General features: G+C 37.3%; 1 protein-coding gene across 1 annotated transcript in view; it reads right to left on the reverse strand.

Annotated features, from left to right (window-relative positions):
- MINDY4 (MINDY lysine 48 deubiquitinase 4) overlaps window positions 1-24,960 on the reverse strand; it is a 75,283-nt gene that overhangs the window by 9,316 nt on the left and 41,007 nt on the right. The window contains exons 14-15 of the mRNA XM_009644063.2: window positions 10,260-10,323; window positions 8,089-8,250 (exon numbers count right to left, since the gene is read on the reverse strand). Coding sequence (XP_009642358.1) covers window positions 8,089-8,250; window positions 10,260-10,323 — 226 coding nt within the window. The remainder of the gene's footprint in view (window positions 1-8,088; window positions 8,251-10,259; window positions 10,324-24,960) is intronic.

Here is a 24,960-nt window from a genome sequence, read left to right on the forward strand (position 1 = left end):
GCCTTTTCTAACCCTTTTCCCTCATATTGAAAGTATGCTTATTTATCAATATCCTAAATATTCTGTAGGAAATTAGGTATAATTAATTTTCCTACTGATTACTGATTTGAAGTATTATATCTACCAGCTATTTAAAATGTGGGTTACTACAGCACCTCTCTGAATTTGTGAGTAACTGCTTTTATCTAGATATGTATCCATTGACCAGTTTAATCAGCTTTTTCTACTGCCTTTGAAGTGCAAGTCCAGCAAAGGATTGAAGCTAGTTTTATGTATATTTAGGCTCATATCTCATTTCTCATGAAATTTGTATTTTAAGGCAGAAATATATATGGTTTAATAACGGGGGAGTGTATTTATGGTTTTGATACTTAATATATGCTGATATAAAATGAATCATGGAAGTTTCCTGCATCCCCTGAGGTCAGAGAGTATTTTCTTCACCTCACACTAATGTGTTCCGAGACAGATACCATGCTCCTATTGCATGCTGCTGCTTTAGAGCAAGAGCATCAGTTAATGATTTACTTCTGAAGGGTATAAAATCATAGAGTAAAAATAGTGATTTGATTGCTTAACGTAGCAAAGAAACCCGATTTCTTCCAGCTGGGATTTTAATATTCAGCTACAACAGATATTTGTTATTAGCTATATTCCTGTCATTGAAAGCTGTATTCTAAGTTCAAAATAATACTGTTTTTTCCCCTACTGAATTGTTGGGGTTTGTGTCTTTGATAAATTGTTCAGGGAAACTAAAAATAAACTTTTTTTGTTTTCAGTGGCATGTTTCTGACTACAGCTCTGCTTATTATTCTTATAGTAGACAGAATCACTACTGTACAGGATGGTGTGTATAACTATCTTTATTTTATCCCCAGGTTTATGTATCTCTTGCTAAACAAATGTTGCACTGCTGGTATACTACCAATCTGCAAAACAAGGAATGGCAGCCGAGTGTGCAAATATATGTGCATAGAAATATAAGATCTGTTTCTGTCTCTGTAATACAGACACACAGAACAAAGAAACTTTGCTAGTTTAGAAGTTCAGGAAGTTTTGAAGAGGTTAGCATAAGTAATATGGAAAGTGATATAATCTACAGAAATCATGTCTGCCTAGTGCTACCTTTACCACTATGGAATTTAAATCATGCTTCAGCATATGCAGTGGGTGCTGGTGGAAACTGGAAGACTTTTAACATAAAATTCTCATACATGTTTTCTAGATACAGATTCATGGATACAGCTTCTACAGTACAGCCCTCAGTTCTTCATCATGGGCACGCAGGTGCAAATGGCATCTAATATAGTGCTACAAGGCAGGAGCTAACATATATGCTGTTGTAATTAAAAGTCTAAACAGCATACTAAGTGACAAGGACCATGTGGGGGTTTTATTATTGAGATTTAGAATTTATATCTATCTGAAGTGCTATATGAATACAAAATCAATTATCTTCCCCAGTAAGAATTTCTTCAGATGTTAGATAACAAGTCTCTAGCTAATTAAGTAACTGTTCCCTGACTCATTACTTTGCTAATATCTATTTAAAACAGCCTTTTATACAACAGTTTTTCTTTTTATGTAAACTCTTGGCTTAAAAGTACAAAATTTTTTTTACAAGCTTACAAACATACTCATAACAGGAGTTATCAAGAAGGGAAATACGCAGATGCAACAAGAGATGGCAGATTAGGCAGATATGGATGAAAAGACTCAGTCTCACAAACACGCATATTTTAATATGCAGATAAATCAAAGCCAAAAAGGAGCAGCCAGTCGTCTCCTAAAAATGTGTTCTTCCTACATATGTCTGCTAAAGTAACACCCAAGCTTCATCAAACAACATTTGACAAAACAAGATTAGAGAGACACAGAACTGTTTCAAAGCACACATCCACTCCAATTCTTACTCACACAAACACTCCTATTGAAGTCAGGACAAATTGTTCAGATGAGTAAGGTCCATAGGAACGTTTTCCAAACATGTATAGCTTTCAGTTACAATGCTTGCAGAAGAAGGTGAGGGCATGAACTTTAAGGCAATGAGAGTATAAAAACATTGCAGGTCAAAACTTCATCTCCCATAAAAAGGGAGAAATCCTCATTTCAGTTACATCAATTAATACTAGTTGAGGATCAGCTGCTGCCTTTAACAACAAATTGTGTTCCAGGTGTTGGCTGGTCTCTACAGGTATGCTTCTCCCCAGAACTACTGGCCACTCTATCCCACTATCATCACCTTCCAAGGGCTTCTGGCTCTCCAGATACCTCACATTATTCCTACACTAGTAGATTAAACAGGCCCAGGATTTGTTTCCTAGATGTAAGGTCAAGTGGCATGGAATGGTTTATATCCATAAGGCTAAAATTTCTTTCACTCCCCAAACACTTTACTTTGTCTAGACTTGCTAGAAGGAACATCCCTCTCCCATAGCATTGCCCAAATCATGTCCAGACTTTTTCCACAAAATATAATATGGAACTATGCTACTGACAAGGACAGTTCAAGCACAAATACAGGCTGGGTAGGGAATGGATTGAGAGTAGCCCTGCCAAGAAGGACTCAGGTGTACTGATGGATGAAAAGCTGGACATGAGCCAACAATGTGTGCTCACAGCCCAGAAGGCCAACCCTATCCTGGGCTGCATCAGAAGAAGTGACAAAGGTAGGTCAAGATTCAGTCCACTTAACTGTTCAGCATCTATTTCTAGGTCCTCTAAACTTAGATTGGCCCCTACCTTAGGCTGGTTTTGGCTGTCTGTAAAATCAAACAAGGAAGAGATGGGTATTGTCAGAAATTTGGACCCCCCCTGTTCATCAACTATAAAGGGAGATGGCTGGACTGACGCATTTTCAGCCTATAAAGGACCTAAAGTTAAATGGGATAAATCCAGATCCAAATGCAAGTATTTATAATCTAGAGAGACATGTGGAAAATATTTGACTTATCATTTTCTGTTTTGTCTGTTTGCAAAGCATGAAGAACTTTTAAACATGTGAGGTCTGTTATTCTTATTGTCTTAAATAAAAACTATGTGATTCTATTTTATCTGGAAGGGCGTCGACAAGAAATTGAATGCAAATATCCCAGCAACAGTGGATAGCCTCTGGGAAAATAACTGTCCATGGATAAGTTGGAGCACAATACAACTTCATTAAAGAAAGTTTCAGGCTAGAAAGGTAGATGTAAAAACAAGGAATGAAGAATAGACTTTTTAAATGGCCAATGCCTTGTCAGCCTTGTTTCAGTCAAACTTCTATGTTTCACATGTTTTTGCCCACAGTGGTGCTCACAAATGTCGTACCTAAAAAGCAGGGTCCCTTGCTGAATGCATTTCCACAGCACAGTATCTACTGCATGACCATTACTGAGAAATAAGTGGAAATTTAAAACCAGCCATCAATTTCCATTTTGCACATGCATATTTTTGTTGTTGGTTTCTTAAATAAGATGGTTAAAAACGTCTTTCTAAAACTCCCCTCCACAACCCCACCAATGACCTGGCTCAAATCCAATCCATCTGACTGAGAAAGGTGCCTGTAGAGCAGACATACTTCCCAGCAAAGAAGGTTATAGGAAGGACATTCCACAGGGCAAATAAACAGGTGAGGTGCCAGAAGACAAAGCATGTGTGCTGAATTTAAGAATTCAAGTAGGTAGTTTGTGTTGGTTTCATCAAAAGGACCAAAGATAATATTTCCCATCTGTGGAATTTGAATGAATAAATTCTGTTTATTTATGTTTCCCTCTATTTTTGAAAATAAATAGGAAAAATGAGCATGTAACTTCTTTGTCAGTGCCACGGTCTCTCTTCATTTCCAGAAATGCAAAAAGTAAAAAGCATCAGTCTCTTGAAATGCTGAAAACTCAGGCAGAGACTTGGACATTGTCAAGAATCAGAGTAGGGTGAGTTTGGGAGGTCAGTTGATAGGAGCTTGAACTATTATAGCAGGACAGATTAAAAGCAGGAAAGAATCAGTGAAGACAAAGAAGTATCACAGTCAAGGTTCAAAAGAGACAAGTAACCTTGAATACTTCCACTACTTCATTTACAACAGCACATACCTAAAAGTGGTTTCAAAAACCATTCCAGAAGGATGGCAAAATTCATCAGCCAGTATCATGCTAACTCTTCCCAGTTCAGCCACTAGCTTACTGGATGACTTATTGGGATAAGCACTTCAATTTTTGTTTGTCTGTTACCCCCACTGTAAAATAGTAATGATACTTGCCTCTTTCACAAAGCACCGATCTATTAATAGGAAATAATATATAATTGCTAGATATTGTTATTAATAATAATAATGGCAACAATAATAATAGTAATATCTTTTAAAATCCTTCAGATGAGAATGCAGATTATTTTTCTCTTCCTGTCACTGTTAGGCTCTTTAATGATCTGGTATAAATAAGAGGAGAATCTGTTTCCATCTGTTTCTACTTTTAACATCACAATAAGTCTTGAAAAGAGCATTTCATCATTCAAAGTTTTTTCACCTGCAATTTTAATACAGCATTTAGGCCAAGGGCTCTGAGTGAAAAGCAGGGACTTCTCACTCACAGCTGCTAGGATTGGTCCTGCCTACTTCTGTGCCTCACTCCTTTCTCTGAGGTCTTGTCCCTGCTGCAGAAACGACTCCGTTTCCATGACACTACTGCTGGACTGCTGCACACAGAGGAAAACCTGCACCGATTTTATGTGGGCTGACCGGCTTTTGGAAAAGTTTCTATTGCTTTAAAAGCTCTAACAAAATCCCAGGAAATCTAAAATCTCCATTTAGGCCTTTTAGTTAAACGTGTAAGGTCAGACAGAATTAATATAGCTTAAATATGGGCTTAGCACAAAGAAAAGAAATCCAAAGATGTGTAAATTGCATATGGAAATGTAAAAGAATTGGACTTTTAGCTTTTTTGCATTAAAATATGGAATCTCACTAGGAAACTAAATGTTTACATATGAATTAGATTGAATGAATCCATCTGTCATTGCGAAACAATTTGCAACAAGTAATCACATTACAAAAAATATACTGAGTATGGTGATACGTTAGGAATAAGAGTGATGATTAGACATTAACAATTCCAGACAAATTACATGAAGCACACATTTTTCCAATCAGCAAAGATAACACATTCGGCATGATCCACTGAAAGAGGTTACTGGATCAGCAACAGAGGGATTCTTCAGGCAATCACTGGGGAAAAAGGGATGGATCATTTTGTTTTGATTTGGTAATGTTGACATTTGACAGAAGGATTAATTCAGTTCTCATGCCCTCGTGATATTTTCAACTCAGAAGACATGCCAAGGAAATTGTGGATTATATGCAAATACTCCACATATTAGACAAGGGAGATAAAATGATATAGATATCTTTTTTATGTGGATTTACTGCATCTAGCCTGGAATCTTGCATATCTCTTCCTAAATGTATTGGTAAGTTGGAAGAAGTCTAGAGTAGAGCAATAAAAATAAACTTTGGACAGGATGTGCTGATGAAAAAGGGAGTAGCTGTTACATCAGCTTGCAAACGTCTAGCGGATGGGGATGAATTGTTTAGGGGGCAGGTTGGATTAGAAGTAAGGATGATAATCGGAGGAAACTAAGTAAATGAAGTCAGATTTAATATTAGTACATCCAAAGCACAAGCTGTGTGGTAGATATTAAAATCTCCACATTCGCAGGTACCTGCAAATCTGTATTTGCACTTCCTCGTATTTTAAAGTAGCAGCGTGTGAGAAAAAAAGGTAAGATCACAGTTATGTGCACTACAATCAACTAATAAATGGCCATCCGAACAGAAAGGCAGGAACTTCACAGATACAGATTTTTAAAAGAAAGACTACTATATAGCAGGACATAAAGATATCCTGAATTATCCCCTGAGAGATTGGCTGGATATGACCTAAAGGAAGTTTTCCAACTCTAATGTCTATGATTCACCATATATCACGCTCAGGATTTTCTTACTCCTGGAAACAAAAAAAACACCCAACCAAAAATGACAGTCCTTTTCCATGACTGGTTCCAGTTACCATCCTCATAGCCACAATGTAATTGGATGCTGAATCCACTTACCGAAACACTGAGAGGAAGAAAAGAGTCAGTTTGAAAGACTTAGAGGCAATTGCTATTTCAGTTCCACTACTGCAAACTCTCAGTGGCATTTATTTTTTCTAAATTGTTCTAAACTTATGTCTTTGTAACAGAGAGCAGAATCTGGCCCCTCACGCTGAAGCCGCAGTGGAGAATCCCCAGACTTAAGACCGAAGTCCACCAGAATCTGACTTTTGTCCTAGTCCTAAGGCAGGCATTGCAGCATGCACTGAGACGTATGAACTGAAATGCAGAGCGCTCGCAGATGTTCTTAATAAAAGCAAGACAATTTGCATCAGACGCCTAACTAGTGTAGACTGAAAAAAAGGAAACTACGTCCACTGGAGCTTCTGTACCTGATTAAGAGTCACTGGCTTGGGAAACAGATCACTGCTCATCAGTCCGGCTCCCATGCAAGAGCACAGCAGTAGAAGAAACAGACCCCCTCCATGGTATAATTTGCTGAATAAGTGGAGGACAGTGTCTGATTCCCTGGGTAACTTTTTATTTTATTTTTAGAGGGCAGATGGGAAATAAATAACTTTTACCTGCACTGACCTCACTTACCATTTTGCTACTTAGAAGTCATTTTCCTCACCAGAGAATGGAAAAAAATGCTACAGTGGTGCATAACTATTTTTTTAGGTTTTAAATGTTACATTGTTTATAGAAAAGGACAAGGAGCTTGAACCAGACATAGAAGCTAATTTATTTTTCATCCAGTTTGTTCTGAATTAATCTGATTTGGATACACTGATACTCTGTCTTGACTGAATTTAAGCCTTATTATAAGGTTGTGAATAATGTAAAGGATTATGTTCATTAAAATAACAAAAATTATGATTTGGCAGTAGGAAAATGTAACGGAATTTAGCCATATGGGAAACAGTTAAAATCAAGCTTTGTTTTCAGTCACACGTTTATATTAGACCAATAGAAACAAATTCTTTGCTAATCACTTTCAAATTTTTATAGAGGCACTGACTGCAAATACAGATGGGACCATTACAATTATCTAATCTAGCATCTAACACAAGCAAGAGATTTTGAAATAATATTCTTGCATCAAACACAAGATAAAACATGTCTTTAGGAAAGATGTCCACCTTGACAACAAAGTCTGTTGATGGACAACCAGTGAAATCCTTAGACAAGTTTTTCCAAAGGCAAATTACTGGCTGACACTTCCTTGAAAGTTTTAATCTATCTTTTAATTTTCATGATAACTACAATTAAAATACTAATTTTTAAGACATGTTAAAGGGAACATTCCCATTATATTGACAGCTATTTTAATCGTCTATTATTTTCCTTGCTGCTAAAACAATATGACCACCATTACAGCATGGAGTAGAGAATTCAGTCTATCTGGCTCCCCATCACACAGGAACTCATGGAAAACTGCATACTCAGAGTGGATTTCAGCTGCAGACTCAGTTGCTTATATACACATGACTAATATAGAATCATCAAACGTTTTGGGTTGGAGGTGTCCACATGTGAGCTGGGTGTCTCAACCCCACTATAATCAGTGGAGATCTAGGGAATACAGTCCAGGGAAATTTTCAGCTCAGCCTAGAAAACACAGTTATGTTTAGTCAGCTGAACAGCGTTCAGCTCTGATGACTGCACTGACCAGGTCCTGGTTCACGTATACAGATCTATACAGTAGCCACTTAAATAGAGCGGGTTAGTCTGTAAGCTGACTCCCACTTCAGGAGGTCAGTTAGAAAATGACACAGGCATGCAAGACTTGAGATGTTGTAGACTACCCAAGTCATTTACCAAGGGGTGGCAGTTGTGACACAGAACCTGCATCCAGAAGGGAGACCATACTCTGCCTTGGGCCATCTAAAACAGTGCTAGATGCCTCTGAGTGAGCAACTGAATCAAACCCATAATTTCATAGCTGCTATACTCACTCCAAGACAATTTTAAATGTAATTGTTTCCTTTTTGATTAAAATCAGAAGAATGGAAAGCATACCTGACAAACATCATAGTGCTCGAAGAGAGACAGCAAACCAATATCACTGCGGCTTGTGATACCTTTCAAAATTGTGATATTGCCATTTCCAGAGTCCAGCTCTATCACATTGTTGAAAACATTGGACACAGCTTTGCCAGTCAAAAGCAAGTTCACCAATTCCTGTTTGTGACATGTTAAAAAAAGAAACCACAACAAACCCAAAAAACAGTAGTTAAACATCTTGACTTTACCAGATATCAGTACAAGATTGATTCAGGGTTGATAAAATTACACATGTACCAGACTCTTATTTTATGTGGTGGCTTTGAGTTTAGGGTTGGGATTAGGATTGCTTATAAATTTTTTTCCAGATATTTTGGGGAAAGTCTACTCCCAAAGCAAAATGAGGAAACATTAGCGGGGTTTTCAATGTTCATCTTTCCAGAGGTAAACTGCTGATAATCAATTTACTCTTACATCCAACTCTCAACCTTCTCATACTAGTGTTGTATGTAAATTGTATTTACAATTAGTGTTGTAAAAATTTTTTTTTTTAAATTAAAACATTTTGGTGTCCCTTTTTCTCTACAAGGAAAGCTACAGCATGAATGATATAAATGTAAAGACTGTCTCTATCTGGCATTTCTGCATGTGTTCAGTGATGCATTTTGTATGTTGGACAAGATTTGTTACAAGATTTTTTTTCTCACTGATTATTTCTGGATGAACTTAAGTCTCATTCATTAAGGCATTCGTGAAGACATTCACCCATATGGCTTCACATCTGGTCCATAACACTGACATAGTCATACTTACTATAGCAGACTGTTGATAATTTCTTCTCCAACTGAACTAGAAGTACAGGTGTGTCAGAGACTAAATATTTGGTGGGGGTGCGGGTGGGGGTGCATGTGTACATGCAAGTGTGAGTAAAGTGTACGGATCAGAGGCACTAGACATTTTGCTTAGCATAAGACCCCAAAAGGGCCAGCTAGGGTGTAACAGCACATAGCAATACCTAGCAGCAGACTGTGCTACGGCAATGAACTAACTATAAAGCTAACTATTAATAAATAACGTATGTCACGAAACAGTAGGGGAAATAATATGAAGAAAGTTTCCAGAAAAAATAGTCCAAATTACCATGACCGAAGACATGAATAACACTGGTGTTGCCAGTTTGGACTTGATGTATGATTTCAAAAATACTGCACACATTTATAGCCCTGTGTTTCTCCTGAAGGACTCCCCAAAGTCTATAGGTTCTTACTGATGTTTTTAGGACTTAATCCACCAGTGATGTTCCACCACCTTCTTGAATCACCGCGTAACCACAATATAAAAGTCTTCAGCAACAGTACAAGAAGAACACGAAGCTTGCCTTTTGCAGCCAAAATAGCAGTACATAAATAGCTGTTAATTACTTTAAATAATTATTAATTATTTAAAATTAATAATTTAATATTCAGACCACGCAAGTGCCTGTGCACCAGCTTTGGGGGAATCCATGTCCCAGAATTTTGGGATCTACATTTCACCTACGTGTCCAAGGCAAAGAGTTTCCAACTGGGTGGATGCCTCCGCAGGCCTAGAGCCAGTGGGAAACATTTGGTACAGGACATAATCTGGAACTTAGACTACATAAAGTTGTGGTGCTAAGTGTCAGACAGCAATTCAGACTGCTTATTTTCAAGCACCACATGTCTTTTAGACAAACCTATAATAAGTCAGTGTCTCCAGTTTGAAGTACCAGTTAGCTTCAGTCAGCATCAGCTCAGTTAGCTGGGCAGTGACTGTTTACAGAGGAGCTGTATGACCAGACATTCAACCTCAGTCACCTTTCTGAAATGGCAGGGAGGAAACACTGTTTGCAGCCTCAGCAGTATCTCAGCACTAAAAACAACTAAGGAGTTCGAAAGAGGCAGATGAGGGGAATATGAGCACATCCACACACAGGTATAGACACACGCGGACCAGAAATCAAGCCAAAAAACAGAGGCTCTGACAGCAAAGACAATATGCCAAAAACACAAGGAAAAAATAATAAAGGATGAAGGTGCTTGATATTATGGGGAAAAAAGAAAAACATAAGGATCTTGAAATAAGAAATATCATCTCTTCCCAGAGCTCAGTTCACAGCTCTGCATGCAGAAGTGTGTGACATCCCCAAGACCACAGGCTTAACTTACCTGAGTACAATAGCCATGGCTGCCAATCAATCGGTTTGTAAGCACATCAAAATCATTGCGCACCCTGAAAAGGAGTGGAGAATACAATTAAATTTAAATACAATTGTTTATTTTCATTAGACTTAATGTCTCTAAATCTTGGGGGAAAAAAACCCAAACTGTTTCCCAACCATCAATATAGCTCTACGTTTTGGAATCCTTTCAAGGTGATTTTTTACATGGCAAAAAAATGTGTATATATCAACTAAACCTGTGGCAAGCAAAAGTTGATTAGAGCTAGACTAAAGAAAATAGCTGTAGAGGAGAAAAGAAGCCATTGTCATCACTAGTTAGAACTTTACAAATTAGAAATACTGTACTACTTGTCTTACAGAATTATGGAATCACAGAATGGTTCATGTTGGAAGGGACTTCTGGAGGTCACCTGGTCCAATGTGCCCACTCAAGCAGAGCCACCTAAAGCCAGTTGCCCAGGACCATGTCTAGATGGTTTTTGAATATCTTTAAGCAGATAGACTCCACAAACATATCTGGGCAACCTATTTCAGTACTCAGAGAAGATGTTCTCACAAATGCATGTACTTGCATCATCAATACTTAGAATTTACCCCCAAACTGAAGATGATACAATCTGTACACTACCTTTTCCATGAAAAGAAGAACAAAAGAAAAAAAAAAAAAAAAAGACTCTAACTGTACACATTTATAATACCTCTGTGTGGTCGCTTCTATTTTATCACATTAAAGAGAAAAGTCTGTGAAATTGCATTATTGATAATTACGGGGTAACATCTCCCCAAACTAAGTTCCCTCTCTCATAACTTTTGGAATTATTGAATTAGTGATTGGTTGATGACCTAAAAAATAAAGGTTGTAACTGTGATCATTTTTATCCTGCAGATATAAGGTAATTTGAAACATTATTTCACATATAAATCTAATCTACTTCTGAGAAAAAAACCAGTGTATTATATTCTGGGTCAGCTATGGCAATAAACGCCACATATTAATTGTATGGTTCATAAAAAAGCTATTTCCCTTCAGTATAAAATATATCAATCAATCACAACTGTTTTGGCTACATCCTTATTTTGGTATTACTACAAAGATAGAGAGAATGCTCAGATGATCATCAATTAAAACTTAGTTATTCTACATATGTCTGGCCTTCTCACTCTCACTTGACTTGTAAATTCTTCTATGCACCCAAATATTCACGTTTCCCGGGTATTAGCACAATTGTTAAGAAAAAAAAAAAAAAAGAAAATATTTTTTGTGATAAAGAGTTCAATTGATGTGGTTAGAGCAAAGCTAGCTAGAAATTTCCCTTCAACATTGCTATACATGCTCTGTTAAAAATTGATTTAAGTAAAAAGCTGGAACATTCCCTATCTTCATCCCAAATTTTACACCATTATTTTGTCATGGGATTTCTTTGACTGCCAAAAGCAGAATATAATATATAATTTACAAGATTTCCGTCTTTAATGATACTTAAAATCATTCAAATCAAGTCATAGGCATTGAATAACAACTCCTTTTTTAAAAAAAAATTATTTTAAAAAAGATTTACAAGTTAGTCTCATCATAACAAAGTGCCACAATAACATCTCTTGCTGGTGTGAAATCAAAGAAAAGACCATGGAAAGTGTGCCTGTATGTGGAAAATTCTCTCATGCAACGTTGCAAGTAGTGGATGAGGCGATAATAATCTTTGGATTTTGGCCATTTTTTAGTTTTAGAAACAGTTTCATCTTGAAAACGCCATAGCCTTGTTTGAAATGAGCAGACTATACAATATGCGTCAGTTAGGGACGATGGGACATACGACAAAGACAATAGGAGGAAGTTCTAATTTCATCTGTAGGTACAAACAATATGGGACTTCAGAAGCGTATCTCAGATTTTCAAGAAGAAGAACATCTGCCTTTCAAATCATCTCTGCAAATGAGGAAACAAACATCAGGCATATAGCTATGAGATTTACACCTATCCTAAATGTTTTTAAGACTATTATTCGTACCTGCAAAGACTTACCAGCTTCTATGCAGGTGTATTTATTGTGTTATATAAGAAAAGGCATCGGCTTCTAAGTGCAAGCACACTTCATGCATTGTAAAAATACCAGATAACAATAACAGTGAGTTTCATTTTCTGCCAGGCTGTGAAGATATTCATTGATGACAAGCAAATCTGAAGCATTTGTTCATTCTGGTGTCTTGGCTATCAGACGTCAAAACAGACTTAATGAATAAATAATTACTACTAATACTATTTTATCCCTGCATGGAATTTTCCATTTATAATTTTGAATTTACTTTAAAACAGAGAACCCCGTTAATTTTAAGTCTTTTAAGTAACCTGGTCATCATCAGACAATGAGTTAAAGGCTTGACTCTCCTGAATCCCTCCTTCTTAATTTACAACCCAGTGCTCGGCATGCTGCTTTGACAAAATCAGAGGTCAGTAAAAAGACGCTACCAAAGAGAACAGTGTTAATGGTAAATATTTTTTCCTCATGTTATATTATCGGTATTTTCCAGTGTCGTGGTCGCACATAATTCTAACGGGAGAGTAAGCTAGGAGTATGTTGACTGTGGTGCAGAATGGCGGTGTTTACCTCACCTGGTGTTACTGTAACGTCTGTGAAAAAAATTAGTCAGTCAGAGAGAAAGATACTGATTTTTAAAACCTCCTTAATAAATACTAAAATAAAGCACGTGTTCAAATATAGTTAAGTGCAATCTTCGGCAGGAATAATTTCCTGAGTTGATACAGAATCAAAAAGTTGACAATGAGAGCTGCTAGATTTCAGATCACTCTGTAAGATCTCCCAGCTTGGTTTTTATTTTTAGTTGTACTGTGTGTAAAGTAATGTGGCTTACGTCTGTACTGCAACCAGGGAGGAGAGAGTTTGAATTCTCTTTAGAGTGAGTGAAGTTGTGGCTCCTGCTAAGGCAGAAGCAGCCTGTTGAGAGGAGAGAGAGACAGCAGCAAATGCACTCAGATTAACATACTTCCTATTGTGCACAAAGTCCTAGTTTCAACTTTTGCCGTGTTTCAGTTTTTGCCCTGGTACACTTGAATTGCAGAATTCTCCATTCAGCAGTGCTGGAATTGCTTAGTCTGGCTTTTCTGATAATTTCACAAAATGTAGATGTATTGTCATATGCTCACAGAACCTAAACAAAATGGCATAACTCATCTCCACATAGTTTATTAATTTTTTACTGTTCTTTCTAAAAATATTTCTATTTAAATCTTTTTTTTTTTTTTTTCCATAACAGGGTGATCAGGGTGAGGTACCTATGCCCCGGGGCTTAACTGTCTTTTCATTCAGCATGCAACCAAACATTTTTTCTCACATTGCTATCGCATAAAATGAACATCATTATGTGGCAAAACCAAAAGATGTGTAAAGTCGCTTCAGAGCAAATATCTACTTTATAGCAAGTAGAGAAATCTCGTCATGACAGAAATCAACAAAATACATCTGGTGTGAATTATACATGTTTTTCCATGTTTTCTAATGCTGCTAGTTTCAGGGCAAGAATGCCTGAAATAGCCTTTCCAAAAAATATCATTATAGATTATAAATGTCATTTTCTCTCCATGTTCCTGTTGGTGATTCTGTGTTAATATTCAGCCTTGTTGAAACCATTAGTTTCAAGTTATAAGTAATATGTTTATTAAGGATCTCAAGCACAGATGTTCTCAGCCAAACCTTTGCTCTGAATTGTCACAGCCATACTGCCAGAAGTTGCTGACTTCCCAGTAGCCGTGACAGTTCTTATTAGTTATATACCTCATGTTTTCAATTCATTCATCCATTCTGGGATATACAAATTATAAAAAATATTCTAAAAGTTTAAGTCAGACGGACAAAAGTACCAGAGTTAGAAGAAACTGTAACGGCAGTACCGACCTTAGCACCGATGGTGCATTGATAAAATAAATTACAGTGGCCTGTATGGACTTTACTAAAGTTTAAAAAGTGCATAAATACAAATCCAAAATATAAATATTTTGTATACTGGTTGCTACAATATAACATAATCTGTAATCAGCTCAAGTTATTCTTAGCAAAAAACACTGAGTTAGATAAATAACACATTTTAAAAATGGTTCGTACACATTAATTCTCAATTTAATTCCAGGGAAATTCTTGCCAAGTCTTAAATGGAGAACATCTGAGCACTGAATATTAAATACAAAACTCACATACAAACTGTAAAACTAGGAATAACTCCAGACTATCAAAATATGCGTTAGTCCATGTCAATTATTTACCCTAGATATCATTTGGATTGATAGCAGAATAAAATAAAACAATATAAAACAAAAAATGGAGCATTCAAGTAAGTGCTAGCTGTTTTACAGTCCTTAACTCTGTGGCAAAGCTGTAATAGAAAATCGGTGACCTCACTTTGTTCATGGCAACAGACAGCTATATTAACAAACACACAATTACAAGTCTGCTCCGAAAATAGAATTTGGGTTGGGAGGGAGAAAAACTTGTCTTCAGCATAAGGATTTCAAATAATTACAATGGGAATGTGGAAAATGACAGGATGGGTGACTGCCTTATTGTGTAAAAGTTCCATAATATTATTTTTTTTTTATACTGGCACACAGCAAACATTTCAAATGAATGTTTAAAAAAGAAAGGAAGAACCCCTCTGAAAAAACAAAACAAAAAACCAAAAAAAAAACCAAAAAACCCCAATTGCTCTTTGGGATTCAAATGAGTAAAAGCAAGGAAGTGGCTTCATTTATGATCACTTTTTTTTTCACATACCTGCTAATTTCACAAAGTTCTTAAAATGTACATATACTCAGATAATGAGGCACATTTATTCAACAACTCTGCTGCTACCATCCTATAGGAAGTATTTACATTTCATAGGGATAGATCTGATGTGAAAAGTGATTAGTCTTTTGGCACATTCAACCCACTATTTCATTTGTTAAACTAAATTACCTTTTATATTGAATGTAATGTGTCTTCCTGAGTGCAACACATTAAGCAAAGATGCTAAACCAAGATCTGCTTAACCATGTTGACTTGATGTTTAGCAAACAGCTGAATAGTACACAGTATGACAATACACTGGCTGAAATTTGGTAAACATATGACAATGTTTTTGTTACTGCTCTATTTTGTAGTAGAGTAACACTTACTCTTTCATGTCTTCAGAGTCTTTTTTAAAGATATACGTCATGCCCCTAAAATCAAACAAGTTCATTTCTGAAAGGCTTTGATTTTCTGAGGAAAAGGGAAAAAACAAGACTGGGAAGACGGCAAAGCTAATCAATCATTTAGGGATGGGCTTCATATCACTAATTTTTTTATATCTAAAGATGGACATGTAAACGTCAGCTAATCGCTCTCGGCCTCTTTACATTTTTGTACATGGAAAGAAACATGTACGCCCTGAATGTAATTGATGTGACCTTGCTTAGATAATTTGCAGAGTAGAGTAAAAAACTGCTGGAATATGCCTTTTCTCCATCTGATGAACATAAAGTAAAGGGAGCCTGTCATGTCTCGGGCATGGCCATCTAATTGCTGTATACCAGTGATTGGACAGATAAATCATACTCACTAATACGCCAGCATTGCAGACAGGCTGAGTATATTTTTTTTTAGATTACAAGCTGAGAAATAAGGTTGCTATAGAGATGACAACACCCAGGAGCCAGCTGAAAAAAAGACTCAATTGGACAAGCCAATTAAAAGCAATTTGTGAACACTCCATTGATTTCAAATAGACACTTTCTTATAAATCTTAGCTCAACAGTAACAATATTTGAGCACTTAGCTATCATAGAATCAGAGGAAGTTCAGATGGTCAGAAGCAACCACTGTCAAGATATGGAGCAGCTTTTCTATGAGAAGAGACTACATAGATGAGGACCATTTCACTCCAAAAGGACATGACTAATGGACTGCAACAGAAGTTCAAAACCTCCTGAATGATAAGGAGATGATTAAGGAACATTTACTCACTACTTTTCACAACGCGAATGAGGCAACACTCTTTAGACTTACTGGGCAACTAGTTCAAGCAAACAAAAGGAAAAACTCTTTCACAAAGCACATAACCACACTGGGGAACTCATTGCCACAGGATGTTGCGAAGGCCAAAAGAATTAAAAGGTTCAAAAAGGTTTTATAAAAATTCATGGAGGATAGGTTCATCATGGGCTAATAAACTCAATGGTCCGGATACAATTGCCAGCTTAGGAAGTCTCTGAATTACCATCGGAAATATGGAGAGTATACCAGCAGAATAATTGCTCTATATTCACCCAATTTCTTACGTAGTTTCATTCAGCAACCATCGCTTTCCCCTGTCAAAGACAGGCTACTAGGCTGGATGGACCTTCCCTTTGATCCTATATGGACAGTCTTATAGAACTGAGGGGCAATTACGGCTACATCTCTCAGATACTTCTCAAAACACTACTCTGTGTTTATATTAGCCATGGTGTGGACTACAGATATATCCCATACTGGGATAAAGCAGAGTTGCAGAGAGGGGGAAGAAAGGAAGATGAGGTTCTCTGCATCTGGCAGATAAAATCCAGCCAAACCAGTTGCTCTCTTTCACAGAAAACCGCATTTCTTAGCTGCTTTCTTGGCTTTCCATACTTTTCTCAGTGGCAGCTTAGGAACCTGAAATCTAGTCGCACTTTGACTAGGTTTATTGAGTCACAGGGTAAGTTTACTGATACACTTTCATTTCCTATAAATATTGTTCTTTAAATTAAATAACTCTTGGTCCTTCTTGTTTACTTACAACTGTTACCCTCCCATTTTTTTAGACAATAGTTATGTCTCTTCTCAAAATTTGTTTTTTATGCTAGCAAAGTTAAAAAGTTTTGTTCTTCATTTATAAAATAGTTTTCTTATTCCCCTGGTCTTCTCCTTCCCTACACTTCTCCCAGTTTTAACGGGTGAACAAAATTTGACATGGTATTTCAGCGAGGACACATCAGTGCCTTACACAATCTATTAATACTTCTTAACGTCCTAAAACAATTTACAGATATACCTTAAGAGTCAATCTGACACAATTTTATAAAGCTGACTCAAAGTCACTGTGTGTTCCATTACTCTTCTCAACTCCTTATCCTGCCACTTACAACTTCTGAACCCCTACAGCACAGTAGTGAGCAGTCTCTGTTTGTATGACCTTGTAGTTTCTGCAGTTAAAGGAAATTTCTTTTTTATTATCCTCATCATGAAGCTGAGCCAACTCTTTTTGTACAACACGATTCCTTCTCTGTATTGACAGTGCCTTTCAACTTTTCAGTCATCAGTAGATTTCATTAGCACACCAATCCCTTTATCCAACATTTCTGTAGGGAATAAAAATTCAGTTTAACCCCAGACTGATCACTGAGGAACTCTATCTGTAACCTTCCCCACACTGATAATTTTCTTCTGAGTACCTTTCCTTATCACATTTACAATTCTTAAAAAAATATCTTATTTTCACATTAGAAATTACTTCTCATTTGGCATATCAAACACAAAACCTTCTTATTACCTCTCCATTAACTAATCTTATTAAAATTTTTTAATTCAATTTATCTAACATTTCTCCACTTAGTACTGTAATTGCATGCTTTACTGAAGTTTAGATAGAATTCATCTATTTCATTTCCCACTTTGAAAAAGCTGTTCTTCTATCAAAGTAGATTATTAGTTCATTCTCATATAACTTATCTTCAGTAGAATCAGACTGCACTCCCTGCCATTTTCCGTGTACCTCTGTAGTTAGTTACTCTCTTTTCAGAAGTTTGCCTGCAGCTTTTCAACCTGCTGAGATAAAGGCCAAGTTTTTTGGTCTGCTTTTCCGTGTTAAATGTAAGCATTGTTCGGTATTACACAGTTATACGATGACCTCTGTTGTGAAAAGGAATTAAATCATCGTCATTGTATCTGTGATTTCACATGCTAGTTATTTTAGTATTTGGAGTTGGAAAGCATCCACTTGTCCAGACTTACTGCACCAGAGATGCAAGGTTACTGTATGTTTTAATGGAAGAAGTGGTATAGTACAACAAAACATGTAAGCTTTTAGGATCAAGTCCATTTATAAAGTCTGACAAAACAAGAGAGAGATCAGAAAGTCTTGCATAAGTTTAGAAATGAGACCTACGCAAAACGATACCTGGTTTATTTTTTCCTTCATGTTGTGTAGACTTTTTCAGGTTCAGTTCTACCTCCCACAAAATTAATTCAATTTCTATGCATGAATTCCAGTTATGCATCCTGACTTTGCACCATGCCGTTCTCCTTACTGAAATATAAGGCAGATTATTAATTTAGATTTAGAACATTTTTTACATTATTCCTAGTATCAGCCACATCCACTCTACACAGAAACTTCACATCTTTTCCTGATATCTTTTTATTGGTATGATAAGGAAATTGCACGTTGTTTAATTTCCGTGACTCAAGGTTTGGGTCTGACCTCATCCGATTCACATTATTTCTGTATTTTCCACGACCAAGGCTCAGAACACTAGTGCTATAGCACTACAACAACTTTGTTGTTCACCACATTTTTTTCATTGCTTTGCACTCTTTCTTTAGATATCAGAAAATTCTCCAGAGAATTAGCTAAGAAGCTTCCTTCTCTTCAGGCATGTTCCCCAGCTTTATGATTTATCCTGATTTATTTTAGAAGGAACTGGATGTATTGGGGGAACAATGTGGATTTTTTTGCCTGTTGTCATAAGGAATCTTTCTGTTGCATATCCACACCAAATTTGCTATCGCCCAGCATATAGTCCACTTCTCTGTTCTGTGGACCCATGCTGGTAACAGGCTTCCTGAATTTTCTTAACAGGGAGACAAGGGTCACACATCTCTCTCCATTATTTGTGCAAATCCCAGTTCTTTTCCCTTTCTTTTTTTTTTTTTTACATTTTTTCCCGATACACCAGCTCTTTACCTAGCAAGACGTCAAACACAATCAGTGTAATAACCTCCTTGTCTTCTTGATTCTACCCTTTTTTGCTCAGTTTAGTTTCATTTATTCAATTTCCTTTACCACTAACCTTTGTCCCTTGTTCTTCAGTGCAGCAAGCTTCTTCACACTTAATTCAACTCTTCTTCTTCCTTGCCTCTGTGGTCATGTTTCCACCCGGGTCACATTCCTTATCTAGCAGGCTATGTAGCTTCCGTCTCTTCAGATCTTATTTAACAGATGCCTACGTACTTGTGTCAGACCCTACTCTTCTGTATCTTGTCTTCAAAATCCCATTCTACCATCGTCTCTAGCTTTATTCTTTTGTCCCTGTGTCCCCTCTTTCTCAAGTATTATACGGTGGCATTTCAAAAATCAATATATTCCACTGCATATCCACTTTTGAAAGAATATAAATCTCATAGTTTCAAATCTTGGTCTCACATCCTCCTTCTAATATTGCTGTGGCTGTCTCACTTATTATCCCGTTCTTCTTGTATTTCTTTGAAGGAAAAACATTAACTTCTTCCAAGCAAACTCCCTCTCAGCAGCTGAAGCTGAAGTCTGTGCTTTATTAAGGTTCTACATTTATCCAGAGAATCACGAATGGTTTGGGTTGGAAGGGACGCTTAAAGATCATCTAGTTCCATGGGCAGGGACACCTTCCACTAGACCACCATGCTCAGAGCCCCATCCAACCTGGCCTTGAACACTCCCAGCGATGGGGCATCCACAGATTCTCTGGGCAACCTCTTCCTGTGCCTCACAACCCACAGTATATCTAATCTGAATCTACCCTCTTTCAGATTAAAACCATTACCCCTTGTCCTATCACAACAGGTCCTTGTAAGAAGTCCCTCTCCATCTTTCTTGTAGGTCCCCTTCAGGTACTTGAAGGCTGTGATAAGGTCTCCCCCTAGCCTTCTCTTCTCCAGGCTGAACAACTCCAACTCCCTCACCCAGTTTTCACAGGAGAGGTGCTCCAGCCCTCTAATCATCTTTGCGGCCCTCCTCTGTTTTTTTAATGTATTTATTAATGTAGTAAGCAATTCTTGCCCAGTGAACACTCCAGCTAGAAGGGCCTCCGTCTAATTCACACAACAGAGCCTCAAAGACAAGGAAGATTATAAATTGCATGCAACCTACCTACCAGGAGGCACAGAAGTTCACTTACCCAAACAAACAAGGATTCAGTTCTTCCCTACCAGGGACTGGATCCCACACAAACTCTCCTATTTTGTCTCCTCCCACTGTTCCTGGTAAATCTAATCTCACGCTTCCTCCATGTTGTAAAATCACAAATGGGTCTTGGAGAGGTCTGAGACTCTCAAATATGTTTTTTTCAGTTAGGTCAAGCTGCTTGTTTTTTAGCACTGTAACGTAATTGACAGCTGTTTCCCCTTAAAAATAGCTGCTTCCCTATCTTTTTCAAACACCAAAAGACTAAGCTGTAAAATACATGATGACATGTATTTATATTGCATAACTGTAAACACCGAGTGAAAATGGCTCACACACGTAATTTCCCCTTGCTGTTGGTCTCACAGGCGTTCTCAAGTGGGGGGGAACTATCTCTGAAAAAGTTTTCCCAGAAAACTGGCTCACAGAAAAATGTATTTCAATCAAGAACTGACAATGCTCCATGTGATTGGATCTTTTATGTGAAGTTGTAATTGATTTTACCATTGGACAAGCCAAACGGTCATTTCACGGAAAGCCTTTCTTCACCAGCCAAATAGCATGAGGACAGTAGGAGCATTTTAGGGGAACTCTGAATTAGAGATTGGCTCTGAGACAGGAAAAGGTGTCAGTTAAGGAAAGTGGATTGAGGGTGGAGGACCCATTGTTCCACCCACAATCCGTGCGCCAACAGAGCATCACTTTCTTTTTTAATATCCTACATGACTGAAAGAGTTTAAAAGTCAAGTAACATGTCAGAAGCAGAATTATTTCACAGTAAACAATACAGAAAAGGATACAGCAAAACAAATAGGTTGATACAGATTGCTACAATGATTTTTATCTTCTGTTACACGTCTCTCAACAGAAAGTTGTTTTGTTAAGTAAAGATAGTCTTCCTAGAGCTTGGCTTTCAATATGGTTTAATTATACTAATATTTTATAATTTTAATAAGGTTATTTAAGATTATTTATCATAATGAGGTGCATGGTTAATGAAAAGTGCTTATTCTGTCTTTGCAGGAATATGAAATAATCAGATGAAAATGGACGAGCAAATCATCTCTGAAAGGCAGGTAATGTCGTAGCTAGAGATGCCAAAGTTCAGTAGTCTATTTACAGTTTATTCTCTGATTTGTGGCACCTCGTTCTGGCCACAGTAAAACAATGTGCTCACATGCTTATAGCACACGCCCAACACATTGTACATACCTGGAAGCAATTTGATGAATCAATTCCCACAGTCTCCTGTTTCCCATTTCTCATATGTCCCTCCTGCTCTATGAAAACCCTGAAGAGCAGGAATTGTGTGGCTATGGGCAAGGTCATCATGGTGCCAGGCAGAGTGTGACCTGTAGTAGCCGTACATATAAATGCTCTTACCCTGCAGCAATTATGAGGTAACTTTCTCCTGTGTGAAACAAGGATGAACACATCTGTTTGCCCTTTAAGTTAGTGTATATACGGCCAGAGCTCCTGGGGAGTAGAAGGTGGCATGCTGAGCTGACTCTGGATGTGTCTGTACTCTTTCTGACTCTTTGGCAAGGAGAACTTCTGATCTTTATTACAGCCCATAGGTACTACTGTACTATAAATATGTAATGTACATATACAGATGTCAAGTTCTTGATGTGCCTAATGATTTGAGGAGGTTTGAAGGTAAGAGCATGGTGTTCGAAACGAATAGAAGCGGCAGTTATATAACAGTACATCTCACAGTGAAACACTGTCCTATGGAGATCAGTAAAGCAGAACTGTTATATTTGTTAAAAAATAGTTTGCCACTGGAGCAAAGCAGAAAGATTCTTGGAATACCACTCACAACCAGAGAAATAATTACAGAAGTAAAACCAAGCTGACAAACGGATATCTTTGAGGACAATGTGGGGCATAGTGGTGAAAATAATGCATAGTTCATCCAATATTCTCAGAGCACTTAAAAAGAAGATTCCTCAGATGAGCAAGTTATTTGTTCAGGAGGGTACACTAATTCTGTAAGTGCTGAAGCTAGATGCTCTGCATAGCCAGAGCGGGACTGTAGCCGCTGGTCCTTTAGCCTCCCTGATCAGGCTTTCCTCTCACATGAAATTCAAACAAGTCACAACTTCTCTCCACTGTAACATACCATGTGCAGCTCAGCTTCATTTATTTTAGGAAGGATATTTTTTGAGATGGTATAGGTGTACTGAACAGCTATCAATCAACATGATTTGATGATTGTGTGTGTTTATTTCAAGAATGGATTAGAATGAAAGATGAAGGAAATTTAACTTCCCCAGTTCAGTAAAATGGTACCACAGAAATGAAGAATAAGTGCTCAAGGGCACAGAACAACATAGTTTTAATCATATGATTCCCCTTAGTAAAAAATTGTTAATTTTTATCTTTAGATAGAAGATTTCAGAGAAGTAGATAAATTACTAATAACTAATGGCAGACTTATTTCATATGAGAAGTCCTGGATCGATAAGAAATCAAAAAGTGTTTTATTCTATTATTCTTTTATTCTATTAGTTAATAATAAAGCATTGGCTTTAAAAAAAAAAAAAAAAAAAAAAACCCAAACCCCAAAACTCCCAAACTCAGAAATGGGAACAGCACAAATAATTTTGAAACAGGGCTGTACACATTTCTGGAGCAGTAAAGAATACCTACAGATGGACAGTTATTAGGGTTGTGGGTTCACAATAAGGAAAAAGGTGTTGCCGTGTATTTTCCTAGGTTTATAAATGGCCAACCTTAATGAAGTACACAGCCTCCTCTTGACTTGCAAAATCACTCTTCTTTTTTTTTCTTTTCCTACAGATAAAGCCATTGTTTTCTTTATTCTCACACAAACACTTCAGAAAAAAAATTGAAAAGATACCCAAATGACCAATGCTGACTGCAGAATTACATTTGTAATCTGCTATCAGTAAGTGATAAAGTATCCCTAAGTCGACAAAAGAGACTGCAAACACTGGTGTTTTGATTCTATTGGCCAGCAAATTTGTAACACAATGAGTCTGTGTTTCAGATGAGGCACTATTTATTTTCTTCAGGTAGCTTGAATATGGCAATACAGTGCTTTTCCACAAAGGAATTTGACCATTTTCTCATTTAATATGTTCTTTGCTATAATAGGATCTAGTAATGATGGGTTTATGCAGTAAACTTACTGCACTGATTAAGAAAAATATGGTAATGAAAACAGACGGTGTGACTGGTTGGTAAGAAGCTGAAATTTAAAGGCGGCTTTTCAATGAATGGATCAGAATCAGCCACATCCCAACAGAGCAATGGTTTTGCATGAGTAAGCACAGTGAGGAAGGTGCCAAGTGCCAAGGTGATGAGACAGCACCTAGTAGAGAAAGCTTCTGCTGCAGTTCCAGTATATGCTGTAACTTCAGCAAGGCTGTGGGGTTTACTGAAGCTGCCATTACTGGGTGAGTGTAAACCACTCCTGAGTATTCATAGCTTTCCTACATGCAATGTGCCGTTTTCAGATGCAACAGTGAGGCTGACGTGGGGGCTTGCAGCCCACCTTTAAGCTCAGTCTCTCACAGGTACATGGGAAAACATCTTGTAGGTCTTAACCATATGACGATTTTAGTACACAGCTTGCACATTCAGGAAGATTAGTCCCCTGAGCTAGTACAACACGCCCACTATTTTTTAATTTTTCAGTGGTTGTTAAAAAAAAAAAGAAAGAAAAGAGGTTACAATTGTTAGTGACTAGCATTCCTTCCTGTACCAGAAGCAACAACACGTTCTCAGCAACTTCCTCAGGAATTCTCACTCCTCTTTGGCCATTTGTTATCAGTTTTACCAGTGATGATCATTAGTGCATGGAGTATGATAAACTCATTACCAAAATCTACAAAGCAGTGCAACCCCCTGCATTTCCTGGCATGTGTTCCCATTAAATAAAAATACCTAGATTGTCAGTGATATAGAACAACTGCCCGATAGACCTAGGTGAAATCTGGAATTTCTGTTTACAAGAAAAATCTGTAACAATGTAAAAATTACGGAGCCAGACCAAAAGTCAGCCTGACCCAACATCCAGTCAGCAGCAGCAGTAGCAAACATCAAGGCAGAACACAAAAACAGGGCACATGGAGATTACATTTGGCAGGTGGGTTTAAAGGTACTGAAGCATGTACGTCCCCGTAATTTGTCTAAATTTATCTGAACCTCTTCATACTTTTGGCCTCCTCATCTCCCAGTACTGAAAGTTACTTATGATGTGGAAAAAAAGTACGGTGGTTTGTTTTAAAATCAAAGCATTTCCATGAGAGCCCCAAGTTTTTGGACTCTCAGAAATAACAAATAATCACTCCTTATTCAACCTTCATGGATGTCTAAATTTTTATCACATCCAAATTATTCCTCTTGAGGAAAAATTTCATCTGCCCTCACGCAGAAGCTAGTCCGTGCTAAAGGGAAACTTAGTCCGCACTAAAGGGAAACTTTGTTTTTGTCTTCCAGTATGTTCTAGTTCTAATGTGTTTTTAGTGACCTGGGGAGACAAGACTACATGCAAGATGAAGACATAT

Source organism: Egretta garzetta, unplaced genomic scaffold (assembly GCF_000687185.1).
Source record: "Egretta garzetta isolate BGI_Z169 unplaced genomic scaffold, ASM68718v1 scaffold117, whole genome shotgun sequence".
NCBI lineage: Eukaryota > Metazoa > Chordata > Aves > Pelecaniformes > Ardeidae > Egretta > Egretta garzetta.